The sequence below is a fragment of the Cryptotermes secundus genome, unplaced genomic scaffold (assembly GCF_002891405.2).
Source record: "Cryptotermes secundus unplaced genomic scaffold, Csec_1.0 scaffold328, whole genome shotgun sequence".
Taxonomy (NCBI): Eukaryota; Metazoa; Arthropoda; class Insecta; order Blattodea; family Kalotermitidae; genus Cryptotermes; species Cryptotermes secundus.
Window position 1 is genome coordinate 1,557,978 of NW_019744110.1, and position 25,744 is coordinate 1,583,721.

The 25,744-nt window shown below is 41.1% G+C and overlaps 1 protein-coding gene across 1 annotated transcript in view; it reads left to right on the forward strand.

Annotated features, from left to right (window-relative positions):
- The window catches only part of LOC117283090, a 495,561-nt gene extending 470,314 nt beyond the window's left edge, over nt 1–25,247 (forward strand). The window contains exons 4-6 of the mRNA XM_033755453.1: nt 10,610–10,789; nt 18,536–18,631; nt 25,137–25,247. Coding sequence (XP_033611344.1) covers nt 10,610–10,789; nt 18,536–18,631; nt 25,137–25,185 — 325 coding nt within the window. The 3' untranslated portion in view covers nt 25,186–25,247. The remainder of the gene's footprint in view (nt 1–10,609; nt 10,790–18,535; nt 18,632–25,136) is intronic.
- Nucleotides 25,248–25,744: the final 497 nt, after the last annotated feature.

Here is a 25,744-nt window from a genome sequence, read left to right on the forward strand (position 1 = left end):
AAAAACAAAATATTAGTGGGTGGCATTTTCTGTGATTTGAAGAAAGTTTTGACTGTGTCAATAGCTGTCTTTTTTGTCTCTCTGCCTGCCTAAAGTAGAATTTTATGGATATATAAAATATTCTATAAGATTATTATTATTATATTAAGATATATTATTAATTTTGCTATATAATCATATCCAATACTGAACTGTAAGATGAAGAGGTATCAAATTTTTAGTATTCATTACACTTTTTTGTAAGATATGTTACCTTTGCCATATAATCATTTCCATTACTGAACTGGAATATGAATAGATACCAAATTTTCAGTATTCATTATATTTCTTTAAGATATATTATTATTTCCGCCATATTATTCTTCCCAGTACTGAACTGGTGAGGATGAATATATCAGATTTTCTTATATCATTAAATGCAGTCTTTATCTTGTTGACAAGAGTGTATTTCACATTCTCAAATTCCATCATTCTAATGAAAGTAATAATAAATGGGAATATGAGTATTGCTGCTTACAATACATGATGTACAATACTTAGATGTAACCGAAAAACTGTGTTCTGTATGGCTTTCAAGTGTAATTTATGAGGAAATTATAGGTTTTAATATATGTATCTCTGTGGGAACAGAATTTTCTTTCAAGTTTCCCACTTTCAGCTTTCCTAAATATAAGTATTCCATGTATAGTATGTTACAGTTTACAATGTTCAGTGCCTTTGGTAAAAGAGGTGTTTCATGTGAAAGAAAGGTTATGACTTTCCAGGCACTGGTGAGAAACTTTCTCCAGATAAATAATTTGAAAACCTAATTCTTGTACTCCAGAACTGCAGAGGCTCTTATTCCATCGTTATTTTTCTTTGGAAAGGGTGGGGGACCAAGTTTAGCAGCACTTCACTCAAATCCAACCCAAAGGATATGGTTGAAGTGATATTGAACTTACTTATGGAGCTGAGCCCTTCTTGAGAACCCGCCAATTGTGCAGCCACTCAAGAATTTCCCAACCTTTTATGGAACCCGAAGTTTCATTACTGTGTTCACAAGAGCCCTCCACTGGTCCATATCCTGTGCCAGATCAATCCAATCCATACCATACAATCCTATCTCACTAGGATACGTTTTAATATTGTCCGGCCACTTACAACTTGCTCTTCCCAGTAGTCTCTTTCCTTCTGGCTTTCCCACCAATATCCTATATGCCTTCTTTGCCTCCCCCATTTATGCTACATGCCCTGTCAATCTCATCCTCCTTGAATAGTGATATTGAACACAGTTCAAAAATAGAAGTAGGATGGGGGGGGAAACCTATGCAGTACAAGAGATCTGGTTGTAAAAGTATTTATTGCTATTCTAGCGAACAAATCATTGGGGGGGCACTCAAAATAGTTGCTATGTTAGCATACATTCTCACCGATTGTGCTCTCGACCCCGTCGGTCATTTTAAATTTAGTTAATGTAGGATGGGTAGAGATGGCAGCAGCATTGTACCATGGTGTCATGGCGGCCATGTTGCCCACCAATAAAACGGGAGTTTCTCGGGGCTGTTCAAGACGGTTTCTACTAATCAGTCCTTGTGGCAAGAAGAGACCATAGACGCTTTACGTTCATTCTGTCGCAACGTTGAAGTGTGAACACGAAACCGAGCACCACAAAATGCATATCAGTCATTCATAGCGCGTTAGTCCTCATTATGAATACACAAGAGTATGCGCAGAAATCTAAATCTCTTTCCACCTGATTCATTCTTTAGTGGCTCTACAGCATTTTGTTGGGCCCCGGCCTCTTTTTCAGTTTTTTTACACAGACAGTAGGACTTCTTGTGCGGGTGATCAGACCGTCGCAAGGCCGCTACCTACACACAGGACAGCATAAACAGAAAATAAATGAACACAGACATCCTTACGTTGGGTAGGATTCGAATCCAAGATCCCTGCTTTCCAGCAAACGAAGACAGTTCATGTCTTAGACCGCGTGGCCATTGTGATTGGCTCCTCTCAATCTTCATGATATAAAATCCAATGAACCACTTTTACTTCTGTGTCATGACGCACAAATTCAGGGACAACAAGAGAACGAAGTAATCAGAAGCGATCGTTGCTGTGAGGACGTTATGGTTGTGGAGATGAAGCATTCGCGGCAGTACTTGTATGAATGGAACCACAAAGAAATGCTTCCAACATTTTCTGCAGGTGCCACTCTGCTTGTAGGAGAACGTTCTGAAGAATGAAGCGCTTCAAATATCTAGGTCATTGCACAGTAACACGTGGACACTTGCCATCATGAGTTTAATGTTTCAGAATTTCACACACTTCTGTCCTTTCTGTGAACATAGCAAAGTCATGTAATGACACCATCCTAGTAACGTGAGCATACAATTTCACGTACCCTCGACAGGGAAACAAGGGCTCTTTGACTTCGTTTGGTAGCGTCCTTCAAAATATTTAAGACACAGTTTGGAAGTTATGAGATCTATTAAACTGAGAATTTATCCACGCCGCCATATCATATGGATTCATCAATGGAAGACCGAGCTATCTGACCTCTGATTCATTCAAAATATTCTTTTATTGAGTCGAAAGTCTAATTGGGCTTACCGTTTTCACAGAATCTCTCGTCGGATCTTGTCATCGGTCAATTAACTCCAATCCGCAAATTCACACTCAGAGATCCTTCCGTCAATGTCTAGGTATCCCATGTAGTCCCTAAAATTAAATCCTTTAGACCAAAATTTGGTTTGCACTTCTCTTTTCGGTCCATGCTACATGCATTGTCCATCTCCTTCTTGATGTACTCACTTTTACAGTATTGCGGACAGGATTTCTCTGCAATAATTGGTTATATACAGATGACTTCCTCATTATTCTGTTCATTTTAAAAGTAGGTTACGCTTGTTCAAACAGCGCAAGTGTTGAAGTTTGTTTCTCAACCGGCGGGTGTTTACGTCACTTGTCTCAGACACTTGGAGCGGCATTATTAAGTAAAAATAAACACTAACACGTGTTTCGTAGGTACAGTGCTCAGTTTTAAAGTTCAAATTTACCTGAAATTTAAAGATAAAATGTAGTGTATAAATTTCTCACTGACAGTTCAAATATCTTGGGTCTTCCCACAACTAACAGATAACATTTAGTGTTACAATAGCAATTTTTCGGTTGATGCGTTTGGTCGGTAAATGTTTCATTAATAAAAGTTATGTGGATTTTCAATTTAGAAATGAATGTTCAAATGGTTTTATACACAGAAACTAATAATGAACAGAGAAGCTTATTATTAATGCCAGTCGCAATGTGGAGTTTCAAAACTTTCGATGCCCACAATCCCTAAACACAATGCAGCTGCAACCCCAACCTCGTCGTAGCAAGGCTCGAACGCTGGAAGTTTTAATGAAGCCACAAACCGAAGAAAAAATCTTTCTCGATATATGTATAAGATGACATATTAACTTATTGATGTGGGCTGCACCATAGCTCAAGCGGTTAGTCGCTGGCTTCCCACCGCAGCGGCCCGGGTTCTATCCCGGGTCTGGTGAACTGAGATAAAGTGGCGCTGGGACAGGTTTTCTCCGAGTACTTCGGTTTCCACTGCCAATCTTCATTCCACCAATTACTCCACAATCACCCTCACCTATCACCTGGGGCTGGTACAATAGGCCAGAAGTGGCCGCAGTTCAAGGGACTTAGTCCCACCCCACTAGCAAAAAAAAGAAACTTACTGAAGTCATCAGAATTGTCCAAGCTGATTATTCATGGTATTTGACGAAGTAAAAGCCTCTACCTAAATAACTCCGTATTTTTTAGATAACACTATTTATTATGCAGACGTATTGACAGAGCAAATGGGCATGGGCACACACACGTGTTATTTGTGATTATTTCCCTCAGAATCAAATAGAACATGGCGAAGCGTAATATTACAATTTCATTCCAGATATAGTATTTGTATATGTCCCTCTTAACCTCAGAGACATTTGTGCAGGTAGAATTCAATAGGTGAGCTAAAAGAACCATTAAATTATATGTCAGCCTTCAAACTTTATTGCTACAGCCTGTGCCCTGCGGATTTCGGGCTCTGCAAATCTTGAAGAGTTCCTGTTGGTGCAACAGTGACATAAAGCTCGCAATTTTTCTCCCGTCTGGAGAATACTGTGACGGAGATATACAAATATTCCTTAGTTTGATCCAGGATATCTGCGTGACTGTCAAAGCAAATCGGTTAGGAACAAGGAATATTACAGTATGATAAAGGAAGTAACAGTAACTCCTTGGACGCGCCATTGCTCAAGCGGTTAGTCGCTGGTTTCCCAAAGCGGCGGCCCGGGTTCGATCCCGGTTCTGGTCAAGTGGGATTTGTGATGGATAAAGTGGCGCTGGGGCGGGTTTTCTCCTAGTACTTCGGTTTCCCCTGCCAATCTTCATTCCACCAAATTTTCAATCATCATAAACACCCGGGGCATGCTACAATAGGCCAATCAGTGGCCGCCGTGCCGAGTGGACCCAGTAGGACTCCACTCCCCACAAAGCGAATATAAAAAAAATTAACAGTAACTCCTTGCAGAGGAACTTCATGAAATATCCTGCAAACACATAGCACACTATAACACTATAACACAGAGACTGAAATTTTGTCACTGAGTTAATTTGGTTTGTTATTCTGCTTGGTGACAAATCCTTCATCAAGCTGGCAGCATTTCGAGATTTGTTGCTTTTTTATTTCAGACGGGAATTTTTAGTGAATAGTTTCATAACTTTCTTTTCGCAGTTTTCTCCTGTCAGCCTTCAGCATCAGTATCCGAAACAACGGCCTGAGATGAAAAGCGCTGCTGATTTGCGTATCTTAATGTCTCTAATAATGAAGACATTTGCCTTTTGCTCCCAACCGCCGTTGTTTGAAACTTCGCTGCGGGTTCTCTCTGCGACAAAGCTCCTGGCTCGTTTCCCATATTAAATATTTGAGCTGTATGATATTATTATTATTATTGTTTGTGCTTCAGTCCGCACTTCTTACTTTATTTTGTTGTGGGAGGAGCCGGGACAGCTCAGTCGGTATAGCGACTAGACTATGGGATGTGCGACCGAAGAATAAGGTTTCGATTCCCGGCCTAGGCAAGAGAATTTTCACTTCTACATAACGTCCAGGTAGGATCTGAGACACATCCAGCCTTCATAATGTGTACATGGAGGGGGGGGGGCTGTTTCCCTGGGGATATAGGGTAAGAGCCGTGAAGCTGACCACTCCATCTCCACCTAGTGCTGAGGTTAAGAAATGTTAAATTATACCTCCAATTACCCATATGCATCCATAGTGTGGTGCTTAATTAATAGAAACCCTGCTATAGCTTTACTTTACCATGGTTGACTGCGGATTTCTAGGAACTTTCGCTGTGCTGGGCATTTGCTGCTGGCAAGAAATTGAGAAAGTTAGATCAAAACTAAACGTTAACTAAATGTAACGCAATTTTCGCTTCTGACAGGCCTGATATAAGTTCAATGGATTCGAACTCATCGTCAGTCTTTTCCAGACATTCCTATTAATTGCATAATTTGTTATTTTTATTCTTACCTGTGGAAGGCACGGCTTCTTACACTTTATAGAACAACAAGGATGGTTCACAATTTATGCATTATTGCCGTAAAACAAGAGATATATTACAGTCCTAACTTGATTGCATAATATGAACCTTCCTCAGGGAAATTAACCCTCTATGTTCAACTCATCAAGGTGTTGTATAACCAGGCTAAGTGGTCTAGTTTCATTTACTCTTTAATTACGCCGCAGATTAATCCAGTAAACATGAATAATTCACAGTACATAAAAACTCTCTGGTACAGAAGCCCGTTTGTGGTAGCACGGGAACATGCTACTTGTACATTCCTTCAGTTAACTGAATTACACCAACTAACCTAATTTTTGCCGATCTCAATCTACCTAACCCTCCCAGCCGCACCGTGGCCCTGGGGTGGACTCAGCTTCTAACAGAAATGAGTACCATCAATCTTTCTGGGGGGGGGGGGCGAAAGGCGGTCGGCACGTAAAGCTGACAACGTTAGCGCCATCTGTGAGTCAGTTGTTTAGAAAATGTGGGAGCCTCGACGTTTGCCAACACTATGGGCTTACACGGCCTGTTACAGAGTAGCTTTGCCTTTTAGCTTCTTACATAGTGTTATTTCCCGGAACATGTTTTTCTCCATAACCACCGCTGTGAGAACTTCAGACATTTCTCCAAATTAATTCTTGGTATTGCTCGACTGCATCTGCCAGCGCAGGAATGAGCAGGCGACTGTGATGGTCGACTCACTATCCGAGGCCGAGATGTTAGATTTATTTCCCTTCATAGCTTGGTAAAGGATGTCATGTCAGGTGAAGAGACTGCATCAATTTTATGAGGAAAGTCAGAAAGGTTACTGACCATTTGCTGATAGTTTTTGGAAGAGACGTCATTCTGCAACATTACTGTACAAGCGGTAGTAGCCACGATAGCGACTTGCTACGGTCTGGACGACTGAGGGATCGGAATTCGAGTCCTGGTGGAGTCAATAATTTTCTCTTCTCCTCTTCGTACAGACAGGCTTTGGAGTCCACCCAACCTCCTATACAATGGGTACTTGGGCTTGTTTCCCTAGAGATAAAGCAGCCGGGGCGTGAAACTCGCCACTCACCTCCAGCTAGTGCCAAGATCAAGGAAAATATGGATATATACATCCAATCTCCCATATGCCTTCATGACGTAGCGTTTAATTAGTTAAGCACAGAGATAAATTTACCTGTTCTTGTACTCTACAAGCTGTCAGCTGGAGGTATACAGGTATACAGACCATCGTTAAGGACCTTTGAGAGTGCAGGATGACAGCATGAACCGGAATGGCTGTTGTTTATTTCTGTTAGCATTAAATAGGAGACTATAGCAACAAGACCCGTAGCAGCGTTCAGTGCCCCTGTCGGCTAATTTCCCTATTCATGATTTGAACACAAACTTCATCGTCATGCACTGACTCCATGCAAAACAGTAAACACATGGCGATGCATATCAGAGAATAAAATTTGTAGCTGTGTGCAATCAGAGAGTAAGGGAGATATTTGGTGCGCCTCACCGTGCTAACAGGCTGTTTATTTTGTTGAAATGCAAATCACTTGATACATACGCCACGCCCCATTTAAAGGAAGGGCGCAATGTATTGTTTTCAGATTCAAGCTGGGTAAAATTATATGAAAATTTTACTCTTTTTTGTACCCTATTTAGCGTTTCCTTTTTTTTAAATTAACAGTCATGGTTCAGATATTTTGTTTGTATCAGACGAAAAATAAAAATATCCTTAATTTTAATTCATCCTACTTAAAACTTACGGAAGTGTCGCTGATTTAAAATAAACAACAGTTCAGATGGGAAATAACGACCCTCTGTATACCTGCCTATGGTACACAAAGGAAACTTGGGTCCTCGTTATCCTTTATTGGTATAAGCTACATACATCATCAGACTTACCACATACTCGTATGAAGTACTCTGGTTTAATTTGATCTGAAACTATTTTACGAAGACGTATCCATTAAATAACGTACTCTATAGAACTCCTTGTACACAGAAGCAGTCCGTCCCCAGGCTTGGCCTTACACAGGACAGACACATACCTCCACCGGAATTCGAACCCGCGATATCAGGGTCCCAGCGGTCTAATACCACGCGTCTCTTAGTTCTGGTTTCGAACCATCAATTAAATTATTTCTTGTTGCCTCAGACAATAATATTTTCATATTATACATTACTGTAATAATGTCATGCATTGTAAATTAGTGATTTTACTTTCAGATAAACCTGTAAACTGTAGGTACCTATGTTAGTCTACAACGCAACATTTTGTGTTACGATGGTTAACATGTAAGCCTCTCATGATGGTCCTTGGCCCTATAGGGTCGAAACATATAAGGCATATTTGATTAAAAATGTTTTAACTACTGCATGTTATACTAGATGATTGTTATTACTTCAAGACCGCCTGGTGTGGTGTAGTGGTCAGAGTTCCTGGCTATAGATTCAGAGGTCCAGGTTCGATTCCTGGCTCTACCAACATTTCTGAGAAGTAGTGGGTTTGGAACGGGGTCTGCTCAGCCTCGTGAGGATAACTAAGGAGCTATTTCAAGGCTCGGTGGGTATAGTTCGCTTGCGGACTACAGGCCATGGAGTTTGTTTTGTTTGTTATTACTTCATCATGGTCCTTTAGCTTCGAGCCAGTTCCATCCTGTAGGATAACTGATGTTTCTCGATATGTACATTTCTTTCGTCTGATTCTTGTTGTTGAGATCTTCTGAGATCGTTGTCAAAGATGATTTGACACATTCTTTCTGCTTTATATAGTTCTGTGTCCAGTTTAAAGAAGAATGAACTTATTCGTTCCTCTTTGAAGGACGGCACCGCGTTTTCAGTTATTACATATATGTATATAGCATCACCTCAGGAACTCAGTTATCGATGTAACTTGAGCTTGGGATGTTGGCCACTGCGTATTGTTGCGTCGCGAGGGTGGTGGCTCTGAAACAGGATGTAGGCTCCATATAAAATTCCTGCGACTGTACTTCGATTCTATTTGCGACGAGCTGATCACCCGTCCAAGGAGTCCTACTGTCTGTAAAATGATAAAAAAATGAGAAATCAGCCATATGCTCAAAAGTTGGAGCAAGCTCCAAAGTGAGGAGCAAGATAAAGGAAAAAAACTTCAATTTTATAGTAGGACCAGAGGAAATTTTAAACCAGCTACAGGAAATTGAAGTTTATATTCAATTACAGGAAGTATGTTGAGGAGAATATTTGGACCGAAGGGAGATGAAGTGACAGGAGGCTGGGGAAAACTGCATAAGGAGGGGCTTCATAACCTGTACTCTTCTCCAAGTATAATCAGAACGATCAAGTCAAGGAGGATGAGGTGTACAGGGCATGTAGCACGAATGGGGGAGACGAGGAATGCATATAGGATATTGGTGGGAAAGCCAAAAGAAAAGAGACAACTGGGAAGACTAAGATGTAGTTGGGTGGACAATATTAAAATGGTTCTTAGAAAGATATCTGGCTCAGGATACGGACCAGTGGAGGGCTCTTGTGAACACGGTAGTGAACCTTCGGGTTCCATAAAACGCTGGGAAATTCTTGAGTAGCTGCAGAATTGGTGGCTCCTCCAGAAGGGCTCGGCTCCATAAGTAAATACGGTGAGTTATATTAACTTTTTAATATCGAAAACTCGAACTCTTACAACGGAATTTACTTGCTTTGGTATATGTAATCACAGTTGGCTCACAGTCACATCGAAACTTAAGCCAGAGGCGGTCATTGAGACTGAAATTACAAATCCTTCATATAAACCTGTTTTCGACCGGCGCAAGTAGCAGCATAGCACGTTTACAGCTCATCTCTGATTCACGATATTTCTATATTGTGGAACCACTATCATGAATGACTGATAACATGCAGTTTATTGATCCAGTTCTGTGCAGTCGTGCAAATTGTGCTTCTTCATGCATGACGCCATCAATCTGCCGAAGTACTAATTTTCTGTTGTAATCGGGAGATAAGTACAGCTAATACAGGAACAGACAAATCAATTATCTCGAGCGATGCAAAATAACAAAATGTAGCTGGGCCCTGATCGTTTGTGTTATGATCCCAACCCGGCATGTACTCTCCTGCGATAATTGTACAAAAATTTATAAAATGAAAATTATTTATTTATTTGTGAAATTTTTAAAATGCCTATAAGACAACAGTCTTTTGACACTTTCTAATTATTCATACACTCGTCCAGAGTTAACAAATTTGATTTTGGTCTGCTAATTGAAATTTCACACATTGTGACTTGGAAATATGTAGTAATTCAGAGTGATGAGGCAAAATGATGTTTGGTTTTACCTCTTTCGTCATTTTCAGCTCATCGACATTCAGAAAGTTCTATTATTAGCGAAGTCTCATAAACGTGGCTTTGATACCAAAATTCGAATTCTCTACACGCAGATTCATTTAGATAGGAACCCAGCAATTTAATACCGGAATCTACTGGTTTCTTTCCATGCAATATGTAGGCCTAATGCATATGTGGGTGCCGGTCACGGTAGCCGAGCGGTCTAAGGCATGAACTGTCTTCGCTCGCTCGGAAGCAGAGATCGTGGGTTCAGATCTGTTTCCTGTGAGGTACGAACTGAATTCTTATATATTATTCTTATACACTGCCGGTCATAGTAGCCGAGCAGTCTAAGGCATGTACTGTCTTCGCTCACTCAGAAGCCGGGATCGTGCGTTCGAATCCCACGTATGGCATGGATGTTTGGCATGTGTATGTGTTTATTCTGTGTTTGTGTTGTCCTGTGTTTAGGCTGAGGCCTTGCGACAGGCTGATCACTCGACCAAGGAGGCCTACCGTCTGTAAAATGATCATGAAACTGAAAATCAGAGGACAGGGCCCTAGAGGGCTGTAGAGCCAGTGAAATATGAAGATAAGATCAAAGAAATACACGCAGAAATATCCCTCTCAATCGATCATACGTTTCGTGAGATCTGACTGCGTGCAGCCTTTTTTAGTGTCTGTTCCCAACAGCTGTGATTAATTTATTTTCCCAGCTCCCGTTTTCTAGGGCAACTGGAGTGGAACTGTTGCAAAGCACTCTGAATCGTCTCCAGAGGAATTCTGAACCAAATCATATCAAAGAGGGGTCGACCTCAAATACTGAAAATAGCGTTACGTTGAGAAAGAACGAAAAAAATAGGATCTATAGTGATTTGCATAACAGGGTTCAACAAAATATGAGACGAAGGTAAGTTGTTCTGACTCTAACGGCATGCACATCAACTGAATACTAGATAAACAAGAGCTTTTCTGCTGTATTCTGTGAATATCAGAGAAAGTTGCTCGTGATATTCCAAAGTCAGGTATCTGTTATGGCACTGAAAACATTTCAATTGTACTGTACTTCAATCCAAGAAAGCTGGGCACAAATATCAAGTGGTATGCTGACTGCAGATATAATTAAAACCGTCACCAAAATCAGGGATGTCAACAAACGTAAACCGTTCTGCGACAAATTCAGCGGATAGAAAGATATATATTGTTATTTTAAGAGAGAACACTTTACTTCTTCAAGCAACTGACGACTCAGCAGAAAGGAAAGGAAAATTGTGTTTGTGTGCATGTAGTAAAACATACTTAGTGATACAATGAATACAACACTACAATTTTTTATTGCTAGTGGGGTGGGACTAAGTCCCTTGTACTGCGGCCACTTCTGGCCTATTGTAACAGCCCCAGATGATAGGTGAGGGTGATTGTGGAGCAATTGGTGGAATGAAGATTGGCAGGGGAAACCGAAGTTCTCGAAGAAAACCTGCCACAGCGTCACTTTGTCCACCACAAATCCCACTTGACCAGACCTGTGCAGCAGCGGTGGGAAGCCAGCGACTAACCGCTTGAGCAATGGCGCGGCCCAATACGTCACTAACAATGAAGTATACTACTTCTGTGACATGACGTAATATTCACATGCATTGAAGAAGACAAAAGAAAATCAAGGATTTCTCATAATATGTCACTTGATGTGTGTTATCAAGACAGACAGTTTGCAGCATATAAAATTTAACCTAAGAAAAAGTACGAACTATACAGTCAGTTAGCTTACTGTTGAAATGTGCTTTAGCGAATTCTCCTCTTGGCATGTGTAGTTTGGCACGTACACCACCTCCCTTAGCTTTAATTTAATCTTGAAGGACTGTGCCCATATTTTAAAGCGGTGATTGGATTGGAATCTGTACAGTGGATTCATAATGCCAATTTCCTTCAATTTAGTTCAAAATAGATCGGCTTTCAGCTGTTTTCGAATAAAATATTAGATCCAATATAACGGTTTATTGCAGCTGTTTGGTGGCTTAGATGGATCAGCTCCACGGTCGCTCTACAAGTTACAAGTGACAAACACGAAGAAAGCATTCGACCTTTGAAACCGAAATATAGCAGAAATGTGAGTGAATGTAAAGTACTTTACTCCTTGTACACCATTTCTCATAGACCTAGGTTTGACATAAAGCGTGAAATGTATAGCCCTTATGACACCAAGGCAGGTTGCACGTTAGTGAAAATTAGCAATTATTTAAGAGGGAAATTCGGAAAGTGACCTCTCATCAGATGTCAACAACACAAAAACGATATAAAATGTTATTACATCAAAAAATACATACATACTGAAGCTACGGTACCTCTCAATATAGTCACCTCCGGAAATGAGGAACTTGTACCGGGGAATAAGTTCTTGTATGCCTCTGTGAAAGTAATCTGCCACCTGTGAGCTGAGCCACGTTTTGACACTTTCCATCAGCTCCTCATTATTGTTGAAGCGCTGTGATCACAACCAGTTCTTCGGGTAGGTAAGTAGGTGATGTTCATGGAGGTAGGCCTAGGCCCGCTGGGGCTGTAGTGCCAAGGAAAAAGAAAAGTAGTTGATAGTCGCTCTGAGCGAGATGGGGGCTATAAGGAAGGTGGTCAAACAGCTCCAAGTTGAAATGCTCCGGCATTGTTCGAGTGCCAGCAGCTCTACTCGTATGCGGATACTCCTTATCGTGGAGGAGCACTATACCGGATGTCAGCATTCCACGCCTTTTGTTCTGAATGGCCTTATATAGTTTGCTAGTGTTTCACAATACACTTCTGACGTTATTCTAGGCCCCTGTTGCACGAATTCCATCATCGGCATTTGTCTCCTCTCCTATACCAGAAAACAGTTGCCATCAGCTTTCTAGCAGACGTCTGTTTAAACTTTTTTGGCTTCTCTGGTGAATGCGTGTGCATCCATTGCTTCGACTGATCTTTGCTTTCAGCGTTCACAAATGAAACCCAGGCTTCATCACCTGTTACTCGTACGATCTGATTGAGAAATTCACCGCCATCTAAAGAAGTCAAAGCCGAAACCATTCTCTGCATCTTGTGCGCACCTGTGAGCATTTTCGGAACCCAATCTGCGCAAAACTTGTGATAGTTTAGCCTAACTTTGATAACTTGATAGAGAAGAGTGTGTGAGGTTTATGGGAATTCACACGAAAATTCTGAAATTGTGAAGCGACATTTGTCACTAATTTTCTGATCAACATTTTGAACAAAATCATCGCTCACTACAGATGGCTAACCACTTTGCTCTTCATCGTGAACATTTCTTCGCTCTCCCATCTTTGAATATTCTACACTATTCTTCCTCCACTCATTACATTTTGGCCGTAAACAGCCTATAATTCACAATGGATTTCAGCAGCACCCACGTTTTTAGCGTGAATGAAGCGGATAGGAGCGCGAATTTTGCATCTGGCGGGATTATCAGTCGCAGGACACATCAAAGACAGTCTGCAGAGTCAAGAACAAACACTAGGTGACCAGTTATAAGATGGTTTACAAAATCGTCTGACGCTACCTCGCATGCGCGAGCTCTCCACTGTTCCTACACAGTTGCTTAATATAAACGGGGGTTACTTTCCGAATTAGCCCAAGCGGTTAGTCGCTAGCTTACCACCGCGGCGGCCAGGTTTCGATCCCGGGTCTGGTCAAGTGGGATTTATAGTGGACAAATTGGCGCTGGGGCGGGTTTTCTCCTAGTACTTCGGTTTCCCCTACCAATCTTCATTCCACCGAATACTCCATCATCATAATCACGCGGGGCAGGCTACAACAGGCCAATCAATTAAAAAAAATACTTTCGAATAGCTCTCGTAATTATCCACAAATTAAGGGTAAATATAGAAAGAAATAACGCATTCATCTTTAATTTTATTAGGAATCAAGATAATTTTTTTAATATCCTGTACTAAACTTTGAATCCGTTCGAGATGAACATTGTGGCTCTTAGTCGAATCCAGGCTAGTAAACTTGCAGTTTCCATTCTTCCTTACAATTCAGTGTTGGCAGTAATGACTGTTTCCTTGCCTATTAGTCGCTAACTTAGCACACGTTTCATCACCAATGTAAAAGCCAAGATTGGAGCAAATAAAGCAGCTGGGTGCATGCCAGATCAATGTGTCATTACGCGGAAACATTTCCCTTTCCTCGTTTGTTTTACAGAAGTTTCAAACGATTCAGTTTCTAGAGAAGGGGACACCACTGGATTCAAACTCACATCTAGGTTAGCAATGAATACATGTGGCAGGGCGCCCTGCAAGCTTCATCGATCTGCAAACGCATCAAGTTGTTGCAGGTACACTGCTAGCGCACGCAAACTGGGAGGCGAAGCTGCTCGTTACAAAGTTTCGCTGCATAATGCGGTTGCATAATGTCAGTGGATTATTCAGCTGGCCAGACCTGAACACATTCGAAACTGGACAAGAGTGTCTCACATAGGACAATTTGCGGGGCCATTTGGCTGGAAGGAGTGGGGGGGCGTAATGTTTCCAAGCAGCCTGTCATGATTGTATGAAGGGATGGGGTATACATTATGTCCCTTTTGCCAGCCTTCTGAGTAAAAATATATTTTGCACACAAATTAATTATCCCTGAACATTATATAATGCATGAGTATTTTGCATGGTTCTTTATAGTTTCCCATATTCCCATACTCTTCTCCAAGTATAATAAAATAATGAAGTCAAGGAGGATGAGGTGGGCAGGACATGTAGCACGAATTGGGGTTACGAGGAATGCATATAGGATATTGGTGGGAAAGCCAGAAGGAAGGGAACCTCTGGGAAGACCAAGGCGTAGTGGATGGGCGATATTAAGTTGGATCATAGAGAGATAGGATGGGATGGGATGGTATGGATTGGATTGATCTTGCTCAGGATAGGGACCAGTGGAGGGTTCTTGTGAACACGGTAATGAACCTTCGGGTTCCATAAAATGCTGGGAAATTCTTGAGTAGCTGCAGAATTGGCGGCTCCTCCAGAAGGGCTCAGTTTCGTGAGTAAGTAATATTCCACCAGTTGCTCCAAAATCACCCTCGTCTATCATCTGGGGCTGGTACTCGGTACTTCAGAGATTATCTAGGTCACTACCTGTTAATATGAAGATTCTAGCTCTTAATATTAATGACGGATCACAACTGCCTTCAAACACAAAATTGCGATTTTCTCGAAAACAGCTCAAATGACTTTCATTATATTTCAGTAACTTATGAAAAATATGTCCCTAATACGACTTTCTGGATGGCATCTACAGGAAAATAATAGTATGCCCTCTAGTGCTCCAAGAGCGAAGTGCCCATTTTTTCTCAAATGTGGTTTGACTGATTTTTAATTATAATTTAATCGTTTGCACAGTTAACAGACAAAAAATATATTTTGTAGGTCAAAATATTCTAAACTTTAGCTGTGTCCCGTCAGATATATATGAGAAAGTTTGCGCAGAGTCTTTGCATCAGTTTTATAATTAATTTCGATGTGAGCTACATATACATAGAATAGTGTTTATGTTGCACTTAATCGGAGTAAAATTAAATTTTTGCGACAAATTCCGTTGTAGGCAGCACATATATTCTATTGCTTGAAATAATAGTTTCCTTCATTTTATGGGCTTCATGAAAAGAACTCATACGACTAACAAGCAAAACGCACAGTAGCGAGAACAATATTTGTAATACGTCCCAGATTTCTCTACTAGGAAACGGCAATAGTTTCTGCGGAATTTTGAAACCTGCGATGTGAACCTGTGTAAGGAGAAACTCATTCTTGTGAAACAGAAAATAACTGAAATATTTTATTCTTCCATTTCGAAAATTTTTGAAGTTTTATTACTATTATTATTATTATTATTATTATTATTGTTATTAGCCCCAATTAATAATTTGTACTAACAAAGGTAGTCTAAGGCATGAACCATCTTCAAATGCTCGAAAACTGGGATCCAGAATTCGAATCCAAATCGAGGCATGGATGTCTGTGTGTTTATTCTGTGTTTGTGTTGTTCTGTATGCAGGTAGCCCTTCCAACGGGCTGATCCCCCGTTCAAGGGGTCCTACAGACTGTGTACGGATTAAGAAATTGAAAAATTGGCGTAAGTCCACAAGGGCTGTAGAGCCATAGTAACAAAACTAGAAGTGTTTGTTATGCAAGTAAGCCTAACAATATCATTCCCATTAAAAATTAAACTGGAATTCTCCTCACTCGCTGCATGTACTTCAGTCTTGTTGTAGTAGATTTAATGCAGTTTAATTACGCCACTCCATTAAACTTTAAACACCGGCACGAAGGAGACCAAAGGTCAAACCCTGATAATGCGTTCATATACAAGCTGACCGTGACCTTTCCTGCGTTAGAAGGAGTGAGCTTCTGACACACATGTATGTCAGCCTTCTTAAATGATACATGAAATCCAGTGCACTCGAGAAACAAACGCCGAGGTATTCTCACATATTATTACATTCGCGTTCAAACACAGAAATATTATGACATCACACTGCTATTGTTTACAGCCGTATCACAACATAAACCGCTAAACAGTTCCCGGGTTACTGTCAGCCCTTGGCCAGGCGAACTTCCGGAGAAACATACATACAATACTTCTTATAGAGTAGATGTCCACGTTTTTACCATCACAACTATAGCCTAGAAACGTATATCTGGAGGCACTTACGTATTTTAATCTATCGAATTGTTCGAAAACTACACATAAGTATAAAAGAAAGTGGCATGTTTCATAAGCTCAGCTTAATTAAGACTTGAATGATGCTGTCTCTATAACGTATAAGCAAGCCACCAGTGGTACGCGGTTCAAATATCAGACGAAGCCGGTATTGTGTGGTTTTCGTAAGCCTCTCCATAAGAGCCGGGATAACGTAGTTCGGTATAGCGACTGGCTACGGGCTTCACGACCAAGGGTTCGGAGTTCCAGTCCCGGTGGTGGCAAGAATTTTCACTTTTCCATGTCGTACAGACCGACCACCTCTGTGGTATAGTGGGCAGAGCACCTGGTTATAGCCCCAGAGGTCCCGGGTGCGATTCCAGGAGCTATCAGATTATCAGTAATAGTGGGTCTGGAACGGGATCCACTCAGCCTCTTGGGGATAATTGAGGAGCTACCTTAATGGAAAGGTAGCGGTTCCGGTCTAGAAAACCGAAATCAATGGCCTTTGGGGATTCGTTGCGATGACCACGCGACGTCCTCCATCCGCTAAATTTGGCACTAATTTCGCCGACAAACGGCGGTCGCTTGGTCGATATAGTTCGCTTGCGGAGTGAAACCACGGGTTTTTTTATGTCGTCCAGACAGGCTCTGGGGCCCATCCAGCCTCCTATCCAATGTGGGGGGGAGTATAGCGACCAGGACGTGAAGCCGACCGCTCACCTCCAAGCAGTGCCGAGGTCAAGAAAACTTTGGTCAATATATGCACTCCCTCATACGTCTTCTTGTCGTTGTAATTAATTAATTAAGTGTAGGGACAACTTCACCATTCCTTCACCAATAGATACCAGGTGAACATTACAATGAGCTTCTTAACTTCCTTCCTAGTCCCACTCATCTCAACATTCATGATCCTCCAAGTTTGACGATATTAACCTCTTCATTTGACACAACGTCGAGAAACAGAGACGATGAAGGGTATTGTGGTTAATAAGCTGGATACACTTCGGCCTATTGGTGCCAACCTTCCTTGAATGGGATTGTCTAGACAGGTTCCAGACTCTGGTTTCGATCCATGATAACCCCTAGCACGAAGCATACGCGCCGTGCATGGTGTTCTGTTCCCAGCAAGACTTCCTTTGTTGCACGCGGCAGGAATGTGAGCCGACGCTCACGTTTCCACGTGCCAAGTGCTACAGCTGAGAGCTGCACCTCCGCCTAACTACAAGGAATCGTTTGTTATACTGCCAGAGAGAATCTTCACGCTAAACGCCGTGGATAATGACATGAGCCGAGCCTCCTCTCCATAACAGCGAATTCTGGTTCAATATTGCATTTGTAGGTTTCGTATCACCGTTATATTTTATCCAGCCAGATGTAGGACCACTTGTTTCCGAGATATGTCAGGCGTTAATTTACGCAAGTATGATTTGTTTCAGTCTGGTCTGTCACACTAACAATATTACAGAAGGTTAATTAATCCCGTTCAGAGTGACTGATGGTTTTTTCTTTTTAATCTTTTATCATTTATATGTTTCGGTCCTATAGACCATCTTCAGAAGGATAGTACAATTAGAAACCATTATTACAATATGTTTCATGAATATTAATATTTACATACAATATCATAGTAATATAATGGTTATGGTGGTTCATTATATGCAAATTGGTAAGTATGAATTTTGATTTGATGTCGTTGCGAAACGGAAGTATACCTCTGCGAACGAAGTTATATCTCTATATTAAACATATTATTTGTGTATATGAATGTTATGCTTACTACCAAAAATTAAATTAGAAACATATAGAATTCTTTCAAGACTAAAATTTTTGAGGTTATCATGAACTGTCATCTAAACGACATTTGTTTCATGATATGTTTTGCAACTTTTGGTTTATCCAAAAGATTGTCTGTAGAATGTGATGGAGTTCTAAGAGTACCGTGATGGTGTTATAATTTTTGTATTGCTTCTTGCAGTATAAACATGAAAACAAAAACTTGTGAAGCTGCAGGGTGTCTGTCATCCAGCAAGCAAGGCATCAGATTCTTCAGCTTTCCAAGGGATCCAGCAAGGTATGTCTGTTTTAATTCATAGTGTAATTACTTTATTATGTGTTGCTTAATCCAATGAGTAAATTAAGTTTAGTGTATGTCTGTGATCAATTAATAAGATTTGTCTGTAATTTTAACAAAAGATGTAATATAAGAGGGAGATTAAATATAAGAAATCTTCGAGGTATTGGTGGTCTAAGGGTAAGACACCGGCATAGTGAAGAGGATTTCGAAGGATCGAGACCGAGGATAGTTTTGTTATATAAAGAGTGAGTTTAATATGATCTTTCTGTAATTATAACTGAAATGTTTCTTAAGAGGAAGATTACAAAAAATAAGTTTCTATGGTACTGGTGGTCTAGGGGTCTTAAGCTACAACTTCGGTTATAATTCCAGAAAAATCATTTTAAACTCACTTTCTATATAACAAAACTATCCTTGGTCTCGAACCTTCGAAATCCTCTTCAATACGCCGGTGTCTTACCCTTAGACTACCAATACCTCGAAGATTTCTTATATTTAATTTTCCTCTTATATTATATTTCTGTTATAATTACAGACAAATCTTGTTAACTCCATTTGTATTTTATAAAATTTATGTTGGTTCCCAACCTCGGAACTTCTCCACGCTAGGCCAGTGTCTTACCCATAGACCACCAACACCACATAATGTTGATTTCTTCAATCTTCCTCTTATGTTACACCTCGAACCGTAATTCCAGAAAATATCTTATTAATCCATTTTGTTTTAAAAAGACTGCCTTTGGTCCCGAACCTCGGAGCTTATCCTCCCTACGTCGGCGCTTTACAGATAAGACATAAATGCCACGGAAATTTTCGACCTTTAATCTTCCTCATATTTTACATCTCGCTATATAATTCCAGAACAATCACATTACAAAAATCCTTGTGGTCTCGAACCACGTAACTTTTCTTTACAAAATCGGCGCCTTACCTTTAGAGCACCAGAAAATCTATGCTGCAGCTTCTTGCGAGCCTTCTCATATTCTACGACTTAGTTTACAGCTGCAGAAAAATCGTATTTATTTATTCACGTTTCAATTTCTATTGACAAAATACACCGCGGTCTCGAACCCGGTACCTTTTCTTATATCATTAAATGCAGTCTTAATCTTGTTGACAAGAGTGTACTTCACATCCTCGAATTCCATTATTCTAATGAAAGTAATAATAAATGGGAATATGAGTATTGTTGCTTACAATACATGATGTACAATACTTAAATGTAACCGAAAACTGTGATCTGTATGGCTTTCAAGTGTAATTTATGAGGAAATTATGGGGTTTAATATATGTATCTCTGATGGAAACAGAATTTTCTTTCAAGGTTCCCCACCTTCATCTTTCCTAAATACAAGTATTCCATGTATGTTACGGTTCACAATGTTCAGCGCCTTTGGTTAAAGAGGTTTTTCATGTGAAAGAAAGGTTATGACTTTACGGGCACTGGTAAGAAACTTTCTCCTGATAAATAATTTGCAACCTAATCTCTTGTGTCCCAGAGATGCAGAAGTTCTTATTCAGTCGTTATTTATTTATTTATTTTTTTTTTGAAAGGGTGGGGGACCAAGTTTAATAGCGCTTCACTCAAATCGAAACCAAAGGCTATGGGTGAAGTGATATTGTAATTAATGTTGCTACTTATCGTGTTCTAAAAACCTGTTAACACGCGAACGGTCTGTTGTGCCCCAATTTCGAGACTGAAAATCAAGATATTGCCTAAATGTTTCGAGATTTGCGAAAATCGTTTTACAGCAATCGAGCAAAGATAACACCACATGGACTAGGGATCTAGGTTAAGAATGTTGATGATCAGCATTTATGCGTAATCACACAAGTAGAAAGCTCCGCTAACTGGGCCACTGGAGTATAATAATATTATCAAATACGCAGCAACGATGTACCACGGGCCTGCCCACCACCGTAGGGGCAGCCAATGGAAACCCTCCACCCCGAATTTTAGAACAAAGGGAGTAGTTAACCTCCCTCTTTCGCCAACTGCAGTGTCAGTAAAATTAGTGTATAAAAATGGAAAGAAAACTCAATGGGGGATCTGATCTAAAACGTAATATTAAGTTGTCAGTCGGAGGCTCTATTCGAGATGGTTCTTACAAGTGGTGGAATTTAGCCTGCGTCTCTTATCTCAAGTAAGTCACGTTTACTCATATAAGCCATGCCGTTAAACTTTATTGTTGTTGGTAAAGTGCTGTTTGTCAAATGTGAAAGCAATATCCAGTGTGCCCAGCGAGTCCTTAGGGTAGAATTCGAAAAATAATGTAACGAGTGATGACTGAGGTGCTAGTGTAGTAAAGATGGTAGACGTTAGATCGAGTGTTATGATTACTGGTAGTGTGCAGAGCACGCACATTTGTGTATAGTTGTGATTTTTTATTTTTGTGATAAATATATGTAGGCTTTCGGTATGTATAACTTCACGGGTAGATTATTTTAAGGGTGAAACTTTACGATAGGATAGTGTAGTAGTGTGTAATGAGTAGTAGGGAACAGAGAAAGGAGGATCATATCGAACGACGAATACTTGCATATCCTCATTAGTCGAAACAGTGTGAGAGAGACGCTCAAGTCCTACACCCCCGAAGGGGAGATCATGATGAAGCATAGCGTGGTGCGGTAAAAGGCACTATGTAAGTCCCGACTGAGAGTCGGTATTGTTAATATTGTAAATAGAATACAAATCGAAGTGTAAATAGATCAAGGACCTAGGGTAGGACAGAGATGGCGTGTCGAGTAATAGTATTGTAGAAAGTGACAGTCTCAAGCCTGCTGCTCCAGGCGAGAGACCCGAGCGGAGTCAGAACTATCACGCCTCGAGACCAAGTGTAAACCGACAGAAATCGGCATTCTTTTATTGTAAATAACAGTGTAAATAGATCAGTGTACTTAGGGTAGGATGTACACAGGGAGTTTCGATATACTTCCCCGAACCAACCCGTCCACGACCGATCCAAAGTGATCCTGACCCAAGCGAAGGCAGAATTGACCCCAGGCAACGGCAGCCGAATGCAACAAGCGGTAAGGGTTATGAGAATCCAGGTTAAGGGTGAGAGGCCAATAGGAGACAGAGAGATAGCGTCCCGAAAGGGAACAAAGGAAGAGACACTTTAGATAATTCATTAGCCCCTTCAAGCATAACAAAGTAATGGCAGAGGTGGGGATCGGCCAACGCAAAGTGGCTGACGTACATAGAGAGAGAGAGTAACTGTGTTTTACTCACCCCTTACATCGAAGTATTACGTATGGCAACGGCGGTGAGCCGAGTCAACAAAGGGTTGACTGACGTTGCGAAGGGACTAGCCAAAGAGGAATGGCAGTCGTAATGAATTAGTAGTGTGTTGTAACCAACCCCGTCACTAAGACATAATAATTGGGGACAGTGGTGAGATATCAAATCCACCCCTGTCGTAGAAGTGTAATATATGGTGTGACAGTCGATGGGTAGAGGTGGGTCTGACCTGACACGCCAGCTCTACGCCAATAATAAGAGGTGACAGTGAAGAAAGGGCCAGCCAAAAGAGAACGCTCGACCACCGTGCTACCGGCCCTTAGTACTTTCACCACCCCTTTTTAAGATATAATAAGATGGTGGCAGCCGTATGTGACGAAGGAAGTCCAGAACCAGGAGAATCCTAGCGGAGGGTAATCGAGGATTTTTGTGTTAACCTTTTTGCAGCGTAAGATGTGGTGGCAAGAAGGGATACCTCCACGCCCCCTGTCACCACGGCATAATACGGTCCGCCATGTTTAAAAGCGAAAAACATTTTAAAGGGTGCGCGGTCGCAAAGTGTTAATTAACATCTTTGTGATTAATTTAATTTATTTCATTCTCGTCCGTCACATTAACAATATTATAAAAGATAAAACGATTCCGTCCAGTGTGGCTGTAGAAGTTCTTATTAGTGGTTTGCAAACAGTATCGATGTCCCTCTGATAATGGTCTATAAGGACCGAAACATGTAAGGGCGTTAAGAATTGAAGTAATAGAACTTCAACAGTCACACTGGATGGAATTGTTTTATCTTTTATAATCTTTGTGATTCCTAAGGACGCATGTACTTCCATTTTTTACCATGCAAACTTTGGCACAAACGTAAACTGTGGTTCTATGAAGCGATGTACTTTCAGTCTTAGAACTTTCCGTGGTAAGTGTAGTTTGGATTTGGGCACTATTTCGTAAATGAAGCTTCTACCCGTGAGCCCGTGGGTCGGATCGAAATTCGATATCAGGTGGTGAATCACTGATTCCTTATCTTCTTACGGACGACTAATTAAGTAGTTCATGAGTAGGCACGCACAGCGAAGACTGCGATAGTCGCGAGCAGTTCGGCGGACTCTACTGCAAGAGCTGGAGTTAACTTGCAACTTCGTGAAGGGAGGTACGTGGCGGCAGATTGTCGAGGGAAATATTTGGACTTAAACTGCGCAGTGAGGAGAATCGTAATGGATATATATACTTCCGGATCACAAACACTGACACCATATTCAATTTCCGGTAACCTTTAATCTGTCATTTGTTGGGCGTTATCATTTCAACATAATTGTTTCATTTTTACACGATTTATCCCCAGCTCTCATAATTTCTCTTATGTTCATGCTCCTAGCATTTCCCATCCTAGATGTCTCAGTCTCCTGAGAAAATCTATTAGTTTATTAATATTGTCGCGTATTGGGCGTATATCGCGACAAATAACTTCACGCCGTATTTGATATAGCGAATTTTATTTCACATTCGCTCATACAATCACCCAAATTACAGATTTACGATTACTGCTATCTGCAGTATCACAATTAGGACACTCCAAATGCCACAATACAACTGGCTGACTGTCACAGTACAACTCCCGACTGTTACTTTATAACTGGCTGTGAATAGCCTTTGCTGCGCCTCATGTAGCCTCGATCGGACAATACAGAAAACGGCCTTGTTGCCTGGCGCTGTGTTGCTAGCAACGCTAGCGGTAGTAACCGTTGTTACTACAGTAATAATCCTGTTNTAGCTAATCGTTCGTGGCATAATTTAATTTTGTTCCGGATTTTCATGGAGGGACTAAGGAAACACCGAGAACACATCAGAATAATCAGTGTCCCGACTGAGTACGCGCACCCTCCGAATGCAAGCCAGAAGCCTTACGGCTTGAGCCAAATTACCCGGTATGCGCCACTGTAGGCCCTGCGGTTGCTCTGGAACATTAGTCCGCGATGTTATGTGTGGAAATCAATGTAGACGCCACGAGCGTGGGCACTGAAACGAAGATAGGAGTGAACATTTTGTTCATGTCGAAAGTTATAAGCTTTCAACGTCTCCTATATGTATGAATGTGGACTCAGGCTAAACAGAGCCCCTTTGTCACAGTGCATTCAGCAGTTACAGATGCTGGGTCGGTACTGGTGTCGCCTAAGCACTTGAGTCAGAGTCAGAGTTACTTTAAGACTGGCGGTTTACCGCCAATCAGTTCGTCTTGGCGCCAAGCCCCATGAGACTCACGACCAGTATTTCTCTTTCAACTGAACACTTGCGTTTAAATTCCATATGTAACATCCTCTCTGGTCCTCTCTAGCGCAATTATTCTCGGGTCCGAGCCCCTCGGGACTCATCACCATATTTTGCTGTCTCAGATTCGAGACTCCTCCAACCTGGAGGGCTAGGTTCCCGTATTTATATCCCCCAGGAACAAGGGGGGGACTCATAGGACCGAGTGGATAGTTTGGTTTACCCCTCTGCGGTTGTGCTGCTGCTTCATTAATTTGATTAGGTCAGCACACTTCACAGTTCCCAATTAATAAGCTCTTCAAATCGCGTCCCTCTTCATCCGTATCAACCCTGACCATAAAGACTTATCCCTCCATCTACCGGCTATGTAAGAAACTACATGACAAAGGTGTCACAGTTCGTTCTAGTGCAAGATTTCGACCGCTCGCTTATATCAGACTTCTGGAAATCATGACATACAGCGTTCTCTTTGGCGGTAACAGGTTCCAGGCATCAGGAACTATCTCCAGTGAGCTAAGTCCTTAGGTGTTCAGCCACTCAGAATATTCCTAACATTTTATGGAAATCGTAGGTTCATTACCGTATGAAAAAGACCCCACCACTGCTCCCTATCCTGAACTAGATAAATTCCTTCTACATCTCCATCCTATCACACCAACATCCTCTCCCTGTCTATGTTTTCGTACAGGCTCTTTCCTCCGAAGACCCTTCTTAAACTCTGACTGTACTCCACTTCTCTCCCGTACATGCAACATGCCCTACCCATCTCATCCTCCTTCACTTGCTCATTCTAACAACTTTTGGTGGTGAGTACTAGCTATAAAGCTCATAATTTTGTATTTTTCTCCAGCCTCCTGTTGTTTCATCCCTCATAAGTCCAAATATTCTCTTCAGCCCTCATGAACATTCAAACATTCTGAATAGGTAACAATTTTCCATAGATATTCCTGAACAGCCGTGAAATTGAAATTTATTTTAAAATTGTGCAATTTTCAGAACGAAATTTAACAGAAACAAAAGAAATGAGACCAGCGGAAGGAAATAATTTCATGATCTACGAACAGAAGAAGAGTAAGGAGGCTTGAACACGATTCGTATTAAATTGGAGCGACTGAGGAAAATCGGTAATAATTTTAATAACAAATAATATTTTGAGTCGGTCTGATGACGGACTGAAACATACTTTCTTGGTGTTTGTTCAAAATAACTCAAGAAACACTGGAGATACCAAGAGTGCACAATAACAAAGGAGCTGGCATGTACCCAGTATTAACACGAAGTGGGAAAAACAACAGGAGCACTGTCCTATCTCTCTGCATGTAATAACCAACGAGCACTGATTAATGAACGTCTGCTTGCTGTTGCATTGTATCACAGTATTTGGAATGGAAACGGTCTAAATGCATTCAGCAGTCCGTTGGACTAAGAGTGCCAATACGGTTTACTGAATCAGTTGAAACTTCGTTACTAGGGCCGGAGCCTGCCTGTAACATCCATGGTAGAGCTGTCGGGTGGGCTGTATTAGAACATTGTTTCTAAACCCGCTGAACGACCCCCTGTGGTGATATTTGAGAGTCATTGCTTAGAACGTGAAGTATTTATAA